Here is a 17,408-nt window from a genome sequence, read left to right on the forward strand (position 1 = left end):
ATGAGCACCAACTAATGACTTTTTAAAGGTCTCTTTGTGGACATTGCAGAGAAAATAAGAATGTCACCAAGTGTAATTGTTATGTTGAATATCACTATTCACGCCATCGTTAAAAGGTCCGTTTAAAGGGGGTGAGAGACAAAAGCTAAGCTTGACTGGGTGGAGGAGCCCTTCCCTGCCACTGTGGAACCCCTCGCAGGGGTAGGTGGTGAGGGTGAGTAAATTGTTCTGCCCTCCCCGGAGTTCCCAGGCTCCTTGAATCACACGTGCTCTTCTAGAGCAGCTTGCTTCACTCTCAGACCTTCTCTCCCTGCCCAGCGCGGACGGGCTCCGGGCCAGGAGCTCGCAGAGGGACTGACGTGTGTCGCCTCGCCTCTCCCTGCCTCTGTGTAGGAGTTCCCCGCCACAGAGGTCAGGAGGGCGGGAGTGACGCAGGAGCCGTGGCTGCCTGGACTCCAGGGCGGCCCCAGGGGCCGAGGACAGCCAGGTGGAGGCGGCTACGGCTCGGCCCGAACCTACCACGGCCTCCCCTGCAGGGACCTGTGTCCAGCCTCCACGGCCCTGCAGCTGCATTCGCCTCAGCCTCTCGTGCTGGGATCCCTGGGCCCTTCTAGATTCCTATCACACAGGGTCAAAAATGCCCCCACCCATGCACGCTCACCGTGAGAAACCCACTCCCATGCTGTGCACTGATCGCCCGGCGTGCTGCCCCCTGCTGCCTCGGCCTTTCCATTCTGCACCGCAGGGAAGGCCCAGGCGTCGCGCGGCCAGCCCCTGGGGACACCTTCAGGCTGCTCGAGAGGGTTCCAGCTGCTGGGTCAGGAGCAGAGCACAGCCACTGTGCCCTCCGAGGACACCAAGGCACGTCCCGCTGTCCCCCTAGCGCGTGGCCCGTTCCCCGCGACTTTTTAAGCAGTTCTGCTGATGGTGGCCCCCACACCTGCCTGGGTCCACAGCTCACCCAGGTCGAGGGACCCTCGTGTCAGCTCCCTGCCACACCTGTGGTTTGCTTTCTCCAAATAGGAAACGGTTGGATAAATGTTCCATTTAGTATGAAATCAGCTTTCCATTTTATTGCCTTTCTTAAAAATCTGTAATTTTTACTTTGACAGAATGGAATATAAATGGCTCAGAATAAGCTTAACCATCAATAAATGTGGAGTTGAAAAATACAATGGACATATTCCCTAGAAAAACTGCAAATATTATTGATATTTTCTTGCTTGCCTGCTTTCTGTATTATATTCTCATGTACATCTTGAATTAATGTTCCAAGTAATCAAGAAGAAAGGTAATGATGGCAACGTTATTATGACCAAGCTCTGTTCAGAGCCCTCGAAGATCAATTTACTTTTTTTGCTCTTAAATACAGTACTTTAATATGAGCTTTAGTGAGCATATTTATATTCATTTTGAGGCAGTCATACAATGAAATTAAAAATCACTGCCCATTCAATGACTTTTAATTTAGATTTTGCATACCGATTACAACTCTGCCTCTGCCCCCCCGCTGAAAAACCCTACATTTCATCTAAAGTTCATTTCTTGAAGGTATCTTTGTCACAAACTAAAAAACTAATGATACAATACTGAAATTTAAAAAACAAGAATGTAATTGGCCCAAAATGACGGGATTATTGCTTGGTAATTTTCCCACTATTTTAAGCTTTGTGTTTTACCTGCATGCTAGTTGGATATTTATTTGTGTACATCGGGTTTTGAGAAGTTTATAGTTTTTCTAACAGAAATCACTGAATGTTACATATGTTTGTATGTGTCTTTATTTATTATAAATATGGTAAACAATCACCTAACCCAATGTCTTAGATGTTGTTCTTTCTGGAAGCATATTTTGTCCTTCCAAAGTTTCTTAAAAGCTGTGAGTGAAGGATAATGATATTCAAAGAGAATCGGTACTTTTTCTATTTTTTTGATGACCAACTAAAATTTCTAAAAGAATTTCTGTTAGGACCATAGACAACCATGGAGTGAGGAGAAGGAGTGTGATGTCGGGCCTGTAAAAACCTGCTTAAAAAACAACCTGCACATTCACCTTTCTTCATGTACCTGCTGAGCTAGCCACTGGCGGCTGTGGAACATGAGGCCTTCCTGCTCTCACCTTAAGCCTGGTTGCGCTGCCTACACAAAGACTAATGCACCAGGCTACCTCCAAAAGCATTAGAGAGCAATGTGGTTTTTATGAAAGTTTTTTTTCGGGGGGAATGCCAAAGAGAGAACCACATAGTACATCCTTCACTGATTCATTTAAAAAAAAAAAAAAATTGAGTGCTTACTATGTGCCAGCACAGCAAAGCTTCCTAAAAAATCCTTTAAAAACGGACACTATGCGGCCACACAGTCATTTTCAATTTACCAAATCCCTCAAAGACTTCCCCAGAGCCTCGCCCAGTGAACCTGAATCAATGTGTACAGCCATGGAAGGCCTGAGGGGTGAAGGAGGTTTTCACTACCATCAGGAAACAAGCAGGTCTAGACAAGGATGGGAACCTTGCCACACATGGACACCATCCTGCAAACTTTATGTTCCTTCTAACCATTCATCCTTACCTTCTACTCCTCTCTTTAATAACCTGACTCTGAGGTCAGGGTACAACTTGGAACAGTAAAATCCAGCATTGATGGCAGACTTATTGAGATTGCTAAATGGCAAAAAGAGTGCTGTTTAAGCTTAATGCTCTCTCTTAGCTAATGAAACAGTGAGGAACTGCAATCCAATCTCAGATTTTCCACCATCAACATAATCCTCTTGCAGAAGAGTAGGAATGTCAGCTTCATCAGTGCTACTAGCATGCTTTGCATCCTGGGAGGATCCCAAGGAGAATCTCCCTCTCTGGGCTACCTCCAAATATTGTCTATCAGGTCTTTCCTGAAATTTGTAAGAGTATATTTTTTCCAAATCTTTGCTAGGAGCTGCAATGTATATAATTTTTGCTAAATCTTTGCTAAGGACCACATGATGATATGTATGTCTTGCTTATAAACCCAACCAAAGTGCATTAGAGACCATTTGTCCTGAAGCTACCAACCAACTAGATTTGCAAGTCCACCCAAATGTGTATGACATATGGTCAGGGAGGATGATACATCACCTGGTGCATTTCCCATCATGAGGACTGCCTAATAGGTCTAGTCTTGTTCTAATCTAATAGGCCTGTGAGATCAAACAGCAATGAGCTGAAAGCTAGCGTTTGTTTATTTGTTTGTTTGTTGTTTGTTTTAATGTAGGTATTGTTACTAAATGTAAATTCCATGAAGGCAGGGACTTTAGTCTTTTTTTTCACTGCTTTACCACCAGCTCAGCAATTGTTCTTAGCAGTTCCTGAGATCAATAAATATTTGCTGAATGGGTGGATGGAGGGAGAGTGTATTGGTTTTCTATTGTCACAAATTTAGCCACTTAGGACAACACCCACATATTATCTCACAGTTCTGCAGATCAGAAATCCATCAGACTCAGCTATGCAATATGATTAGAATCTCTTAAGGAGGTCAAAGTGTCAGTTGCCCTGTGTTCCTTGTAGAGATTCTGAGGAAGAATTCACTTCCAGGCTCATCCCAGGTGTTGATAGAAATCAGTTCTAATGGTTGCAGGACTGAGGTCTCCATTTCCTGGCTGGTTGGCAGCAGTGGGGAGCTCTCAACTGCTAGAGGCGGCCCACATTCTCTGGCCCATGACCATCTCATCTTCAAAGCCAGCAATGGAGGGCTTCCTATCACTCGGCCTCCCCTTCTGCCGCATCTCATCTGCCTTCCTCTTCTGCTTTCAAGGGCTCGTGTGATTCCCACCCAGATAACAAAGAGTATTGCTCAAGCAGAGTGTTAACTAACCTTCTAACTTTGTTCCACTGTTTTTTGTTACAAGGCATGAAACTATGTGGAATAATCCCTTGTTTTAAGGTCAGCAGATTAGTAACCTTAATTCTGTTTGCAAAGTCCTTTCACAACAATACCTTGATTCGTGTTCGATTGAATAACAAGGGGACAGAAATATTGGAGGGACATCTGTAGAATTGAGGTTTTGGAATGAAATCATCAAAAAATTGATGCCTGGATGACCATGACTGGGAGCTTGAAGTACATGTTCAAGAGGATACAAATTAACTGCCAACATTTAGCGAAGGTAGCGCAGCTCGACACTGTATTATTTTTGGAATTGTTATTCTTACTTTACAGATGAAAAAGCTGAGCATTGGATCAAATGACTTGCCCAAGGTCATAGGGCAGGAATGAACCAAAGCCAGCACCCAAGAAATAACCAGGTCCTCCTTCCAAATCTGAGTGGCAGGTACTCTGGAAGTGTAAATTGGATTGCCAGAAATAGCATTTCTAAGGTAATTCTGATCAAAAGATTTCTTTTATTTAAGGTACTGAAGTAAATGGAAGTTTCATTGATCCGATTTAACAACTATTACATGCTGGCAGATCAAAGTAGCTGTTGCTGATCTTCACAAATTCTTATGCATTATGAAGCAAAAATGTTTTCATATCATCAATTTCTATTGTGGAGTAGTGATCAATAATATCTTGAGAAAAACTCTAAAGACAGAAAACTATCAGCAAGTTCACCTAATTAAAAACATCAAACAGAATCTTCTTTGTTCCATTTTTTGTGTTAGAAGGCATGTAACCACATGGTGTGCATTCAATTTTTTTTTAATCCCAGCCAAATTCCTTCTTAGAGTTATGGATAAAATCTGTATATGGAGCTCTCTTAGTCGTTTTTTGTGTTGCTGTAACAGAATAGCTCAGACTGGGTAATTTATTTTTAAAAAGTTTATTTGGCTCATGATTCTGGAGGCAGGGAAGTCCAAGATTGCACAGACCATTTGATAAGGGTCTTGTGCTGCTTCAATTTATGAGGGAAGTTGAAAAGGACATGGGCATGTGCAAAGAGACCAGAGTCTCTGAGGATCTCATGGTGAAAAATAGTAACTCACATGTGATTCATTTGTACAAATTTTAGTAAGATATAGAGCAAGCTTATACCTTACTCTTTTAGGCAATTTAATTTACACAATGTTTTCGTTTCTAAACATAATTCTTTGGTAAAAGACCATTTGTTTTAGGTGCAGTTGTTCACAATCTCTTTTTCTATCTAATCACATAGTTCTCCCAACAATTCTCCCAAATATAATAAACACATTAAAAATTGCTTTTGCCATGTATACTTCAGTTACCTTGCCAAATTGATATTTCAAGTTAAACACGGTTGTATATTACACAGAGAAGAGTGTTCTCCTACTCTTAACAATAACTCATTGAACAAGTACTCTTATACTATTTATGAAGTAATTCAAAAGAAGACATTAAACTAGATTTACTAGTACATTATGGAGAAGCACTTCTATGACCCTATTCCTGAAAATCAGCCTACTTTTTCTTAGAAATTTCTACCTACTTTTACTAGAAATTTATTGCACTAATAAATTTTTCTTGATTTCCCATATTAAAAAAATAATTCGTTGCAAATAAAACCTTTCCTGAGTAATAATCACTTAGCATAGAAATGATTTTAGTATTAATATAATTCTCTCTAAATAAATAACTTCCAGGCCCAATGCATAATGTACCAAGCACACCTATTAAAATGATAGTTTTGTAATGTGAGAATTTCCATTATAAAAACCTGCAAGACACAATCTAGCACATTTAAAGAATGATCACTTTTAGATTGTAATTGGAAGATAAATTCTAATTACTGTTTAATTTCTTGGTTGAACATCTTTGGCATGTACAACATAAAATTGACTCTGAAATTATGCAGTTAATATTATCAGCACTTAACTATTCCGTTTGAAGCTGCAAAGGTTTAATTTGCTTGACTCAAAGAAATATTCAACCAGAAAAAAAAACTGCTTAAAGCTTGGAAAGTTTAAAAAGTGGCCATCGATATAGTTAACTAATCTATAATAAGCTGTGTTCAGTGAAATGGCTCAACACTGGGTCACTGAAAAAAATGGTACATTCTATAGAAAGTATGCTATTTGAGGTGTTCTAGACCAGGAAGATAAACATGTTTTTAGAATTCTATTATCAAAGCTATGGGTTAATATCCAACATTGTGACATGATCCTGTGACTTTAGTCAAATCAGTAATGGAAAGTTAGAAATCTCCTCCCTTAAACATTGATGCATTCTTAGAATTACTTCTTGCCTAAACTATGTTTTTCAAAAATGTAAATCTCAGAGAGTTGTTCTTCCAGTCACATTGCTGGAGTAGAGATTTATAATTTTTTAATTTTTAATGAGATTATTGACTTATTAATTTGTAGATTATTGACTTATTAATTTGTTCCAAGTTCTTTTGTGTTAACTGTCTTAAAAATGGCTAACAGTTATTTAGTGATTTTTATAGGCTAGATTCTGGATTAAGCTGTTTTCGTGAATCATCTCATTTAATCCTCACAAACCCAGGAGGAAGAAAGTATCCTTCCTCTAATTTAACAGATGAGAAAATGAATGCAGAGAGATAAAGTAATTTTCAAACTGTGAATCAGTTAGTAAAAAGGGCACTTACAGGATTATTCAAATGGAAAGAGAGATAAAAAGTAAAACTTGTATAGTTTTCTCCATCCATAAATACTGAGTGCGTCAACTGCACCTAATGGGGTATTTAATTACATTGTTATAGACAAATCATTCAGCTTTATTGATTTAATCTTCCAGTGTTTAAACCAGCAATAATAAACTAATAACATTCCTAAACTTTCAGTTTCTTCCAAAGTTATTTTTATTCGTGTTACTAAACTTAAAAAAATAGTGTTCAATACTAATCATTTACTGTGATCTATTTTTTAAAACGTCTGAGTGGCATTATTCTTGGACGAAAAGTAAATCCAAATTCAGCCTTTATGTAATAGTATGAAATTTTTACTTTTGGAGTTTATAAAAGAGTTTAATAAATGTATAACATAAGTAATAATCAAGATTTTTATGGCATATGTTTATTAAAGCTCATTTATAGCTAGTTAATAGAGTATGCATAGATTTTGCTGAGTTAATAAATCCAGTGCAAAGTACCACTTGTACATGATGATGTAGATAGCTTCACTATAGCTATCCTGAAGCATGGAGTTCTTCATGCACAATAGTTTGTCCTTTGTGTGAAAAGATAATTTGCTGACCATTTCTGCACAGAAGTCCTCATCATCAGCAGGACTTAACTTGAGATGATTCAAGCCAATTGCAAGAAATGCTCTTTAGAAAGAAGAATTTACAAGACTTGCTCATTAAACTATGTAAATTAATTGTAACTTGAAAAGAGAAAAAAAAGCTCTAGTTTCACTTTTTTAAGTTTGGGGAAGATGAGTTGCAAATAATGATCAAGAAGAAAGTCATTCTGTCTAAATTAGGGCGTGGTGGATCTTCAGCTTGAATGTTTATCTTGAGAGAATGAGAAAGAGAAACAGAGAGAGGGAGATAAATAGATAAAGGAAAAAGAAGGTCAATGAATATGACAAAAAGCACGAGGGCATTTTAGTAGGTAGAGAGATTAAAACCTAAAACCATGATGGTTCTTTCATATTTTTTAAAATCTAAGAGAAATATGATGAGAAAGAGAAAGATGTTGAAGATATACAGAAAGAATATCAAGTAGAGCCATTGATCTTAACTACAAATATAAGGCAGAGATGCATTGAAAATAAAGGCCACAAAATGCAAATGAATGAAAACACTTAGTATGTCACAAACATGACAAACAAAAAGCTCCTGGAATTTTTCAGACTGAGATGGCCTTATTTCATTTGTGGTGGATCCCAGTTGAGTGTCATCCCTCCATGAGTGGGCATAGACCCCCGTCTGAATCTCCTGAGTCACATGGTGCACACTGCATCCCATTAGGACTGATACTGTTTTGCAACAGCTTAACTAATACAATTTCAATATTTAACCAAAATCTGCATTCCTGTAACGTTTCTACTGGGGGCTTCATTTGGCTGTCTGAACCAGGCCTCTCTACTTCATGAGCTTCCATAGATTTCTTGGTGAATATTCTTGTGCATCCTGTTCTTTGATGTATTGATTTTCAACAATACATCAAAATCAGGTACAAGGCAGACCTTTTCTTTGTTGGATTCCCAATGTACAAAGACTGAATCTTGATTACATCCTAATGCTGACATTTCTAGACAATATTTATTTGCTGTTCTTTGTTTCCCTTTGTTTCTCTTGCTCTATAAATTTCTCCAAAATCCTAACATGTTGTTTGAAATTTGGTTGTTTCTTCTCATACAAGTTTGCATTTCAAGTTATTTTATAGCCTAGATATATAGGAATCCTGCTTTCCTCCGAATGTGTAAAAATTAATAACTGTTAATAGTCCTCTGCTGTCTAAGTTTTAGATTTGACATAAGGGATGCTGTTTGAGGCTGAAGCCGTCTGATGTGGTTTGGCTTTGTGTCCCTACCCAAATCTCAAGTCAAATTGTAATCACCCATGTTGGAGGAGGGGCCAGGTGGGAGGTGATTGGATCATTGGGGTAGATTTCCCCCTTTCTGTTCTTGTGATGGTGAGTGAGCTCTCACGAGTTCTGGTTGTTTAAAAATGTGTAGCACCTCCCCCTTTGCTCTCTTCCTCCTGCTCCAACCATGTAGAAAGTGTCTGCTTGCCCTTCGCTTTCTACCACTGTAAGTTTCCTGAGGCCTCCCCAGCCGTGCTTCCTGTACAGCCTGTGGAACCGTGAGCCAATTAAACCTCTTCTCTTTCCTTTTTTTTTGACATTTTGCTCTGTTGCCCAGGCTGGAGTGCAGTGATGCGATCTCCTCACACTGCAGCTTCTGCCTCCCAGGTTCAAGCAATCTCAGGCCTCAGTCCATGAGTAGCTGGGACCACAGGCATGTGCTACCACACCCAGCTAATTTTTTTGTAGTTTTAGTAGACACAGGGTTTCGCCATGTTGGTCTCGAACTCCTGACCTCAAGTGATCCACCCACCTCGACCTCCCAAAGTGCTAGGATTACAGGCGTGAGCCACTGTGCCTGGCTGAACCTCTTCTCTTTACAAATTATGCAGTCTCAGGTAGTTCTTTATATTAAGTTGTTGCACCAACGTATAGCAATGTGAGAACAGACTAACAACGCTGTCCATACAAATACAGGAAATGTAGATCTCTTGTACATTTGGAATCCAACAAAGAAAAGGTCTGCCTTGTACCTGATTTTGATGTATTTATCAAAATCAATACATCAAAGAACAGGATGCACAAGAACAATATTTACCAAGAAACCTATGGAAGCCCATGAAGTCTCTTGCTTCTTCAGGATAAAATTTTAGATCACTGTTTTGGCATGAAAACAAAGTATCACCTTGGCAGAAGACTTTGTCATCCCTCCAGTAGGCATGCTGACATCTTGATTGTTTTCTGCTCTTTTGCTTCTTATCATTTTATTGGACAGGGTATAGCCCAGCTAGCTGGATTCTGTGTCATGTTTGATATTGGCAAAGAAAACTTGTGATTGAAAGTAAGGTTTCTCTACCAGATAATTTTTACAAAGAATCCGATGGTGCACTCTTTCAATAATTTCTTTCCTTTGCACCCCAAAAGTCAATCATTTACCAATCTTATTACTTGTTCGTTTGCAACAGTGTGCCCACACCACTGTAGCCAGCTGTCCCTACTGTGCTGTGATAGTGAGTTTAGAGCATCACTATCACACGTTGTCTATGACAGCAAATTCTTCCTTGTTCTCTAAGCAGCAAAAATTACATCTGTTGTCTCATCTCAATTTGAAAAACCTCTCTGCAATGCTAGGAACAGGTAGTCACCCGTCTAAAAGAATGCTGGACAAAATTGTAGTAGTAGTTTGTGGTTTTCCTTTCTTCCTTTTGAAATATTTCTATCTTTATAATCTCTTAACATTATCTGAGTCCTATCTAAGGCATTTTAGTAGGTAGGGCATTTTAGTAGGAAAGAGAAAAATCAACTTCCTAAGCACCTCCTCCCCCTAATGCTTTGAAGGCTCAGCACATATGCTCATGGGACAAATGACACTTTTGTAAAAGAAGAAACAGAAAACCTGCCAATTGACTGAATATTGGGAATAAACAAGCAGGGATTTCCACTTTTTAAAAAATTCTTCACTTTGTTAAGAATTTACGTGATGACTCTTTCTGTGGTACTATAGAGCCTCCTCCACAGTGAAATTGAGAAGGAGATTGGGACTTGATATGCAAACTCAAGTATATAACTGGTTGATTAGAGAGAAATGAATGATAAATATCAGTTTCATGGAGATGGCAGGAAAATCACAAGATAGAGCTTGACCACTGAGATTTCTAGAGCTTGGCCACTGAGATTTCTAGAGCTTGGCCACTGAGATTTCTAGAGCTTGGCCACTGAGATTTCTAGTATGGAGATATTATATGCTGGTAGCAATTGTACAAAGATACATTTATGGATAGAAATCTAGGGGAAAGAAGTGGTAGTTCGTCTTCACAGATTCCAACTGAGAAAGGGTAGAGGAAAACACGGCAATGTCTCTCGAAGGCTGCTAGGCCACTGTTTCACCTTGTGCAGATTCATGACGCCAGTCTGGGAAGAGTTTGCTTCCTGGTACCTGGTACAGATGGGGTTATCCCACCTCTTCTGACACACATGCCGTAGAAAAAACCATTCATTCATTCATCTATTTCATTGTTTTTACTGAATATTTTATATGTGCCAACCACTGTGCTAAGCACCAAATATAGAATAGTGCATGTAAATTAATAAAAGCAGAAATATATATAATTACACTCACTGGAGTTCAAAATGCCAGTGACAATAATGATGGTGATAGCAGCCAACAGTCACTCTACATCCCCTCCACATGAGGCACTGCACTAAGTGCCTTTATCTGCAGTATCTGAACAAGCCTCATGCCAGGCAGGAGAGCACAGCTCAATTTGCTTCATTCTTGTCTGAGACTCCCAGTGGTCACATTGCTGTCTTCACCACAGAGCCCCTTGCAGAGCCAAAATACCATGGTGAGAGAGGGTGGATACAAAACATTCACTTTTCACACCTTCACCTTCCTCTAGCAGCCCCTGGGCTGTCACCGTGGCAGCACTTTGATGCTCAGCCCCTCAGACATGTCGTTTTGGCAGGAAACCAGCTAACTGAAGCAAAGTAAATGAAGCAAACACCGCCTCTTGAAAGGGCCGTGGTATAGCTGATGAGGAGACCCGGGATCAGTTACTGCTGTCTTAATGCCTTGCATGACCGCAGGCCAGTCATTCAGTCTGTCTGTGTGTTTCTTCATCTAGCAAGTAGGAAGCAGAAATACTCACATGTCCTCAAGTCCACATGTGTCAAATACATATATGCTCTTCCCTCTTCCTGCTGGACATTCTGTGATGTAGATTCTCCTTCCCCTTCTCACATCTGTTTTTCTTTCCCTCAACCTCAGTGCCTGTTGTCATTTATAGTCAAGCAATTCATTCCTACTTCTTCTCACCACCCACTTTGTGCAGAGCCTTTTACTCTAGAACCTGCCCAAGAACAGAAAAACCTGGGTTCCACTGCAGATAACCCCAGGGTTCCTTCCCTCCCACACTGTAGTTAATCCCAATTGCCTGGCACCAACTCACACCTGAGCTGTGGAATCAATAATTTCTGGATTTTATGATCCCCTTATAAACGCTGGCAAAATCAATGAGATTTCCATACCAGAGGGTGGGGAACACTGAAGTACATGCTATCGATAATTAGTTCTTTTACAGAAATGCAAGGTAAGTACAGGGTGTTTCTGCCACTTTTATGCATAATGCGGCATTTATACAAACAACATCCACACAGCTAGTTGAACTGCCTGGAGCAAAATAATATTCAACCTTCAAACTTAATAACAGCATAAACTTAGAACTGATAGGATGCGTTCTGCTCTGGTTTTGAAGTGCCTAATTAAGTACATTCAAGGAGGTTATTTTGTTTTGTTTTGCTTTTAGCCCCCTCCGTTTGAAACCCACTTGTGGTCAGTGTTAGAGAGCTGATGGTTTTCTTAATGTGTCATTGTAATAGAACATTCCTGTGATTCTGTATTCTTCAATGTAATACCTGTGTTTCTGTGAAATAATCTGTGAGATTTCATGCTAAGCATTGCTCTTGCTCTTTTCTATTTTTATTCTAAGTATATTAACTGATTTCCTTGGTGGGATGTGCTTGCAAGCTTGAGTGTATCTCGGTTTATCTAATAAACGTGTTACTGACACATATTGTGTAAATCAAATTTTAACAAATTGAATCATATATTTAAATGCCTGAGGGGCACTCCTTTTAAGAAATTAATCATATTCTGAATTTTAAGGGAATTTTTACACCCAAATTTTATTTTCTGATAATCTAGGTTTTCACTTGATTTGCTTTATTTAGGTGACATTGTATCAAATTATTAAATTCATTGAGGAATTTTAAAAGCAAGGCATTGAGGGAAAGGATTCTGGGAAGATGGTAGAGTAGAGAGCACCAGGCACCTGTCTCCCTACCTAGACAATAATTGCACTGAGAGAATCTGTCTGATGGAACTTTTTTTGAAGTCTGGCATCTATTCTAAGGATTGAAACATTCACAGAAAGGCTTAGAAGGTAAATTGTGGTTAATTTCAGTCATATAAGCTGGTAGCAAAGTGGCAGCTACCCATCCCCCAGTCCTATGGCAGGGAGCTGTGCACCTGTTCCTAGAGTAGCTTGCACACAGCTTGTGGGAGCCAGTGTAGGTGAAAAGGACCCTTTCCTCCAAAACTTGGGGACCTGTGTTCTGATTGGCGCTTCTGAATGTGGAGCTGCAAACACAGAGGGGGCAACTATTGCTGTGTCCCTCCCTCATTTGTTACAAGCCCCTCCCCCTCTGGTTGAAGCAATTTCCAGGGAACTTATATGGCCAGTAACCCCCTTTTTCTTTTTTTCTCCTTCCCCCTCATTTTTCTCCTTTGCTTCTTTTGGAAACCAGACATTTAAAAGCAATCACATATACAAAGGCATCTAGAAAGTCACTATGCATGCCCAAGGAAAGGCACAGGCCTAAAGAAGACCTGAGAAGACCTTAGGTTTACACCTCAGGCTGGTCACCAGCACAGATACAACAGAGAACAATTTTTTTTAAAGAAAAACCTGGGGAAGTGGGGAGTCTAATTTCCAGAGTTACTATGTCATTAGATCAAATATCCAGTTTTCAACAAAAATCATAAGGCATATAAAGAAACAGGAAAGTATTGTCCATTCAAAGTAAAAAACAAATCAATGGAAACTGTCCCTAAGAAACAACAGATAATAGACATTGCTAGACAAAGGCTTTAAAAACAACTATCTTAAAGATGCTCAAAAACTAAAAGAACATGGGGAGGAAGTCAAGAAAGCAATGTATGAACAAAATGAAGATACCAATAAAAAGATAAAAAAAAGTCTAAAAAGAAACCAGCTTCACAACTGGAACTAAAAAGGACAGTAACTGAAAGAAAAAATGTATCAGAAGGATACAAAAGCAGGTTTGAGTGGACAGAAACATCATCCGTGAATTTAAAGATAACACAATAAATTACAGAATCTGAGGAATAGAAAGAAAAAAGATTTTTCTTTTGAAAAAGTGGACAAAGCCTGAGGGACCTGTGGAACATCATAAAGTGGACCAGCATGTTCACTGTGGGATTCTAAAGTGAAGAGAGAAAGAAAGCGGTAGAGAGGTTATTCAAAGAAATAATGGCTGAAAACTTTCCAAATATGGTGAAAGCCATGAATGTAAACATCCAAGAAGCTCAACAAACTCTAAGTAGGATGAACTCAAAGAGAACCACACTGAGACATATTATAATCAAACTGTCAAAAGACAAGGAATCTTGAAAGCAGTGAGAGAAAAAGGACTCATCGTGTATACAGAATACTCCAAAGATTAACAACTGACTTCTCATTAGAAACTATGGAGGCCAGAAGACAATGGGCTAATGTATTTAGCAAGGAAAAACAAAACAAACAAAAAAAACTGTCAACCAAGAACCCAATATCCAGCAAAACTGTATATCAAAAGCCAAGGGAGTTTGCTACTGCTACACCCACCCTGCAGAAAACACTAAAGGAGGCCACAGATTGAAATGACTAGAAATTAGCTTGAAGCCAGATGTAGAAATAAAGGTCTTGGTAAAGGTAAATACATGAGCAATTATAGAAACTAGTATTGTTTCACTTTGGTGTGTAACTGCACATTTTGTTTTCTACATTATTTAACCTATTAATGCATAAAAAATACAAGTTCATGTTTTTGGACATACAGTGTATTAAGACATAATTTTGTAACATAAATAACTGATCCCAACACTTTGGGAGGCCAAGGTGGGCAGATCATTTGAGGCCAGGAGTTTGAGACCAGCCTGGCCAATATGGCAAAACCCTGTCTCTACTAAAAATATAAAAACTAGCTGGGCATAGTGGTGTGCCCCTGTAATCCCAGCTACTTGGGTGGCTGAGACACAAGAATTGCTTGAACCCGGGAGGTGGAGTTTTCAGTGAGTTGAGATCGTGCCACTGCACTTCAGCCTGGGTGAGAGAACTGAGACTCTGTCTCAAAAACAACAATAACAACAACAAAACCTGAAAAGGGTGAGGGTACAGTTGCATAGGAGCATTTTTTGTGTGTGTTATTGAAGTTAAGTTGGTATCAATTCAAATTGGAGTTTTATAACATTAGGATATTAAATGTAATCCTTAGGGTGACCACAAAGAAAATAGCTATAGAATACATACAAAAAGAAATGAGAAGCAAATTAATTCACTGCACAGATAAAGACTAAGAATGAAGACTGAATTCTCACATGCATATATATACGCATGTTATTCAGTCTTGGGAAAAAAGGAAATCCTATTTGGAGTGTCATGAATGAACCTAGAGGACATTATATGAAGTAAAATAAGCCAGACACAGAAAGAAAAATATTACATGATCTCACTTATATGATGAATCTAAAATAATCAAACTTAAAGAAGCAGAGAATGGAAGGGTGGTTGCCAGGGGCTGTGGGGTGGGAGAAATAGGGAGATGTTGGCTAAAAGGTACAAAGTTTCAGTTATAAGGTGAATAAATTCTGGAGAGCTAATGTACAGCATGGTGACCACAGTTAATTATACTCTATTGCATACTAGAAACTTCCTGAGAGTAGATATCAAGTGTTCTCAGCATCAAAAAAAAAAAAAAAGGGTAATGATGTGAGGTGATGGCTATGCTAATTAGCTTGATTATAATCATTTCACAATGTATTCATATATCAAAACATCATGTGTACAACTTAAGTATATACAATTTTTATTTGTCAATTATATCTCAACAAAGCTGGAAATAAAAGAGGAAGCTTCTTTAAAAATGTGTCTATGATTTCCCAGTGACACGGACAATTTAGGATTGTAATCAACCATTGAAATTGTTAGTTAGCCAACTAAATCTCTTATGTACAAATAGAAACCTTGAATCTCGTAAAATCAATACTTAATGAATACCTACTGCATGCTGAATTCCAGAGACACATGAATAAAGACGATGTAGGCTGTGACCTTATTATACTGGGTTGGATTCTGTGGAGTGGGACTGAGTAGACGGGGTGACTCACTTTATCTGGGGGCATCAGGGAAGGCTTTCTAGGGGACCAGTCTGGATCTTGGAAAAAACAGAGAGCTACTTTATGCTTTAATTTGCATTAAAATTGTCCAGCGGTAAAGCATTATATGCTGTGTAGATGGTAAATGTTTTTTACTTAATCAGAAAAGCATCCTAAGAGTGATGGATTCTAAATTGATTTTTACTGCAGTGGATGCATACAAAATGAAGGAGGGGAATTGGTCTATAGTTCCCCCATGTCCCTACCCTAAGAGATAGTTTGTGTGAAAGATTATACATGAAGGAGGAAACAACAGGGCCAAACTTGAAGGATGAAAACTGATTTGATGGACTTGAGTTGAAAATAAAAACAAGCAGGACGAGGCTGGGATTGCATTGTGAAGTCACCATGCGTCTACTGTAATTTATTCAAATCCAATCAGGCCCAGAGAGCAGGCCAGGCCCCCTTCTGTCCACTCTACATTCCACGCTACTCTTGGGTCCACACTCTGGAGAGACCATGAGATCAAACATAAGAATCCTGCATTCCTCTGTCAGTTTCAGCTCCTCACCTGCCTCTGAAGTGTAGTAATTACGTCATGGCCCCCCAGTGCAACCACGCCCTAACAGAAGCAAGCCACTTCAGCTGCTGCATCTATTCCAGTGCTGGAAGAAAAGCTATTCATGCCTGTGGGCATTTGGGGCCTATAGGACCTTAATCCCTGCTCACCCTCCCAAGCTGAGATACAGTTACACTTCTAGAGGACAGGGAAACTTCCTGAGGGTTGTATTAGTGCATTCTCGCACTGCTGTAAGGAAATACCTGAGACTGTGTAATTTATAAAGAAACGAGGTTTGATGAGCTCACGGTTCTGCAGGCTGTACAGGAAGCATAGCGGCTTCTGCTCCTGGGCTTCTGCCTCAGGAAACTTAACAATCGTGGCAAAAGGTGAAGGAGAAGCAGGCCCGTCTTACATGGTTGGAGCAGGAGCGAGATTGGGGGGCAGATACTACACCCTATTAAATGGCCAGATCTCAGATGAACTCACACACTATCACGAGGACAGTACTGAGGGGGAAATCCGCAGCCATGATCCAATCACCTCCCACCAGGCCCCACCTCCAACACTGGGGACCACAATTCGACATGATATTTGGGCAGGGAAATAGGTCCAAACTGTATCAATTGGGGGGGATGTGTCTGGGTGGAAGTGAGTCTTTTATATTTTTGGAGTGATTCAGAGAGTCAGAGAGTCAGAACAACACAGTGTGTGCAGAGCGCTCTTGGTTGCAGAGACCAGCGACAGCAGTCCAGGCATGACGGAAATGAACATGTTAGGCATGGCTTAGCAAAGGTCTTTTGAAAGAAACAAGTGAGTGTAGATGTTTGCTCATGGCACTATTTCTAGGGCTTAGGTCAGGGGCTCAAGGGCTGTTCTCAAGGGTTTGCACCAGGATAATGGAGAGGAGGAAAAAGCCTGAGATATGGCACCTTAAAATCAGCAAGACTGAAGAGTTCATTAAGTATGGGCTGCAGAGAAGAAGATGATTCAAAAATGATTGAGAAGCTTGGGTGTTAGCCTGGTGATGCCATTTTCAGCACTGGAGAACACGGGAGACGCAGGTGGTGCATTGAGTCCTGGACATGCTGAGTCGGAGGAACTGCAGGGATCCCCAGGTGAGCACTCACAGAAGCAAGTTGGAAGGGCAGGCTCTCCATGCCTGCCCCGTGGCCGGCGTCATTTCTCCACTCCCTGTCACCCTCGGAGGAAGAGTTTCATCCAAAAGCTGGGTGAGCACGCCCAAGTACAGCTAGGACAGTGAAAAATCAGAA

At 39.9% G+C, this 17,408-nt stretch overlaps 1 protein-coding gene across 5 annotated transcripts in view; it reads left to right on the forward strand.

The window, feature by feature from the left end:
* Nucleotides 1-17,408, forward strand: part of PACRG (parkin coregulated) — a 579,878-nt gene that overhangs the window by 365,163 nt on the left and 197,307 nt on the right. The window contains exons 5-6 of one of the 5 annotated variants that reach the window (XR_010117108.1): nucleotides 4,195-4,280; nucleotides 4,386-4,610. The exons of 3 other annotated variants lie outside the window; for them this stretch is intronic. Coding sequence is in view for 1 of the 2 variants with exons in the window: in XM_055269144.2 (XP_055125119.1) it covers nucleotides 4,195-4,223 (29 nt within the window). In the remaining variant the exon portion in view is untranslated. Of the gene's footprint in view, nucleotides 1-4,194; nucleotides 4,611-17,408 lie in introns of those variants that run through there. One more of the 5 variants, XM_055269144.2, reaches the window with a different exon arrangement.

Source organism: Symphalangus syndactylus, chromosome 2 (genome assembly GCF_028878055.3).
Source record: "Symphalangus syndactylus isolate Jambi chromosome 2, NHGRI_mSymSyn1-v2.1_pri, whole genome shotgun sequence".
NCBI lineage: Eukaryota > Metazoa > Chordata > Mammalia > Primates > Hylobatidae > Symphalangus > Symphalangus syndactylus.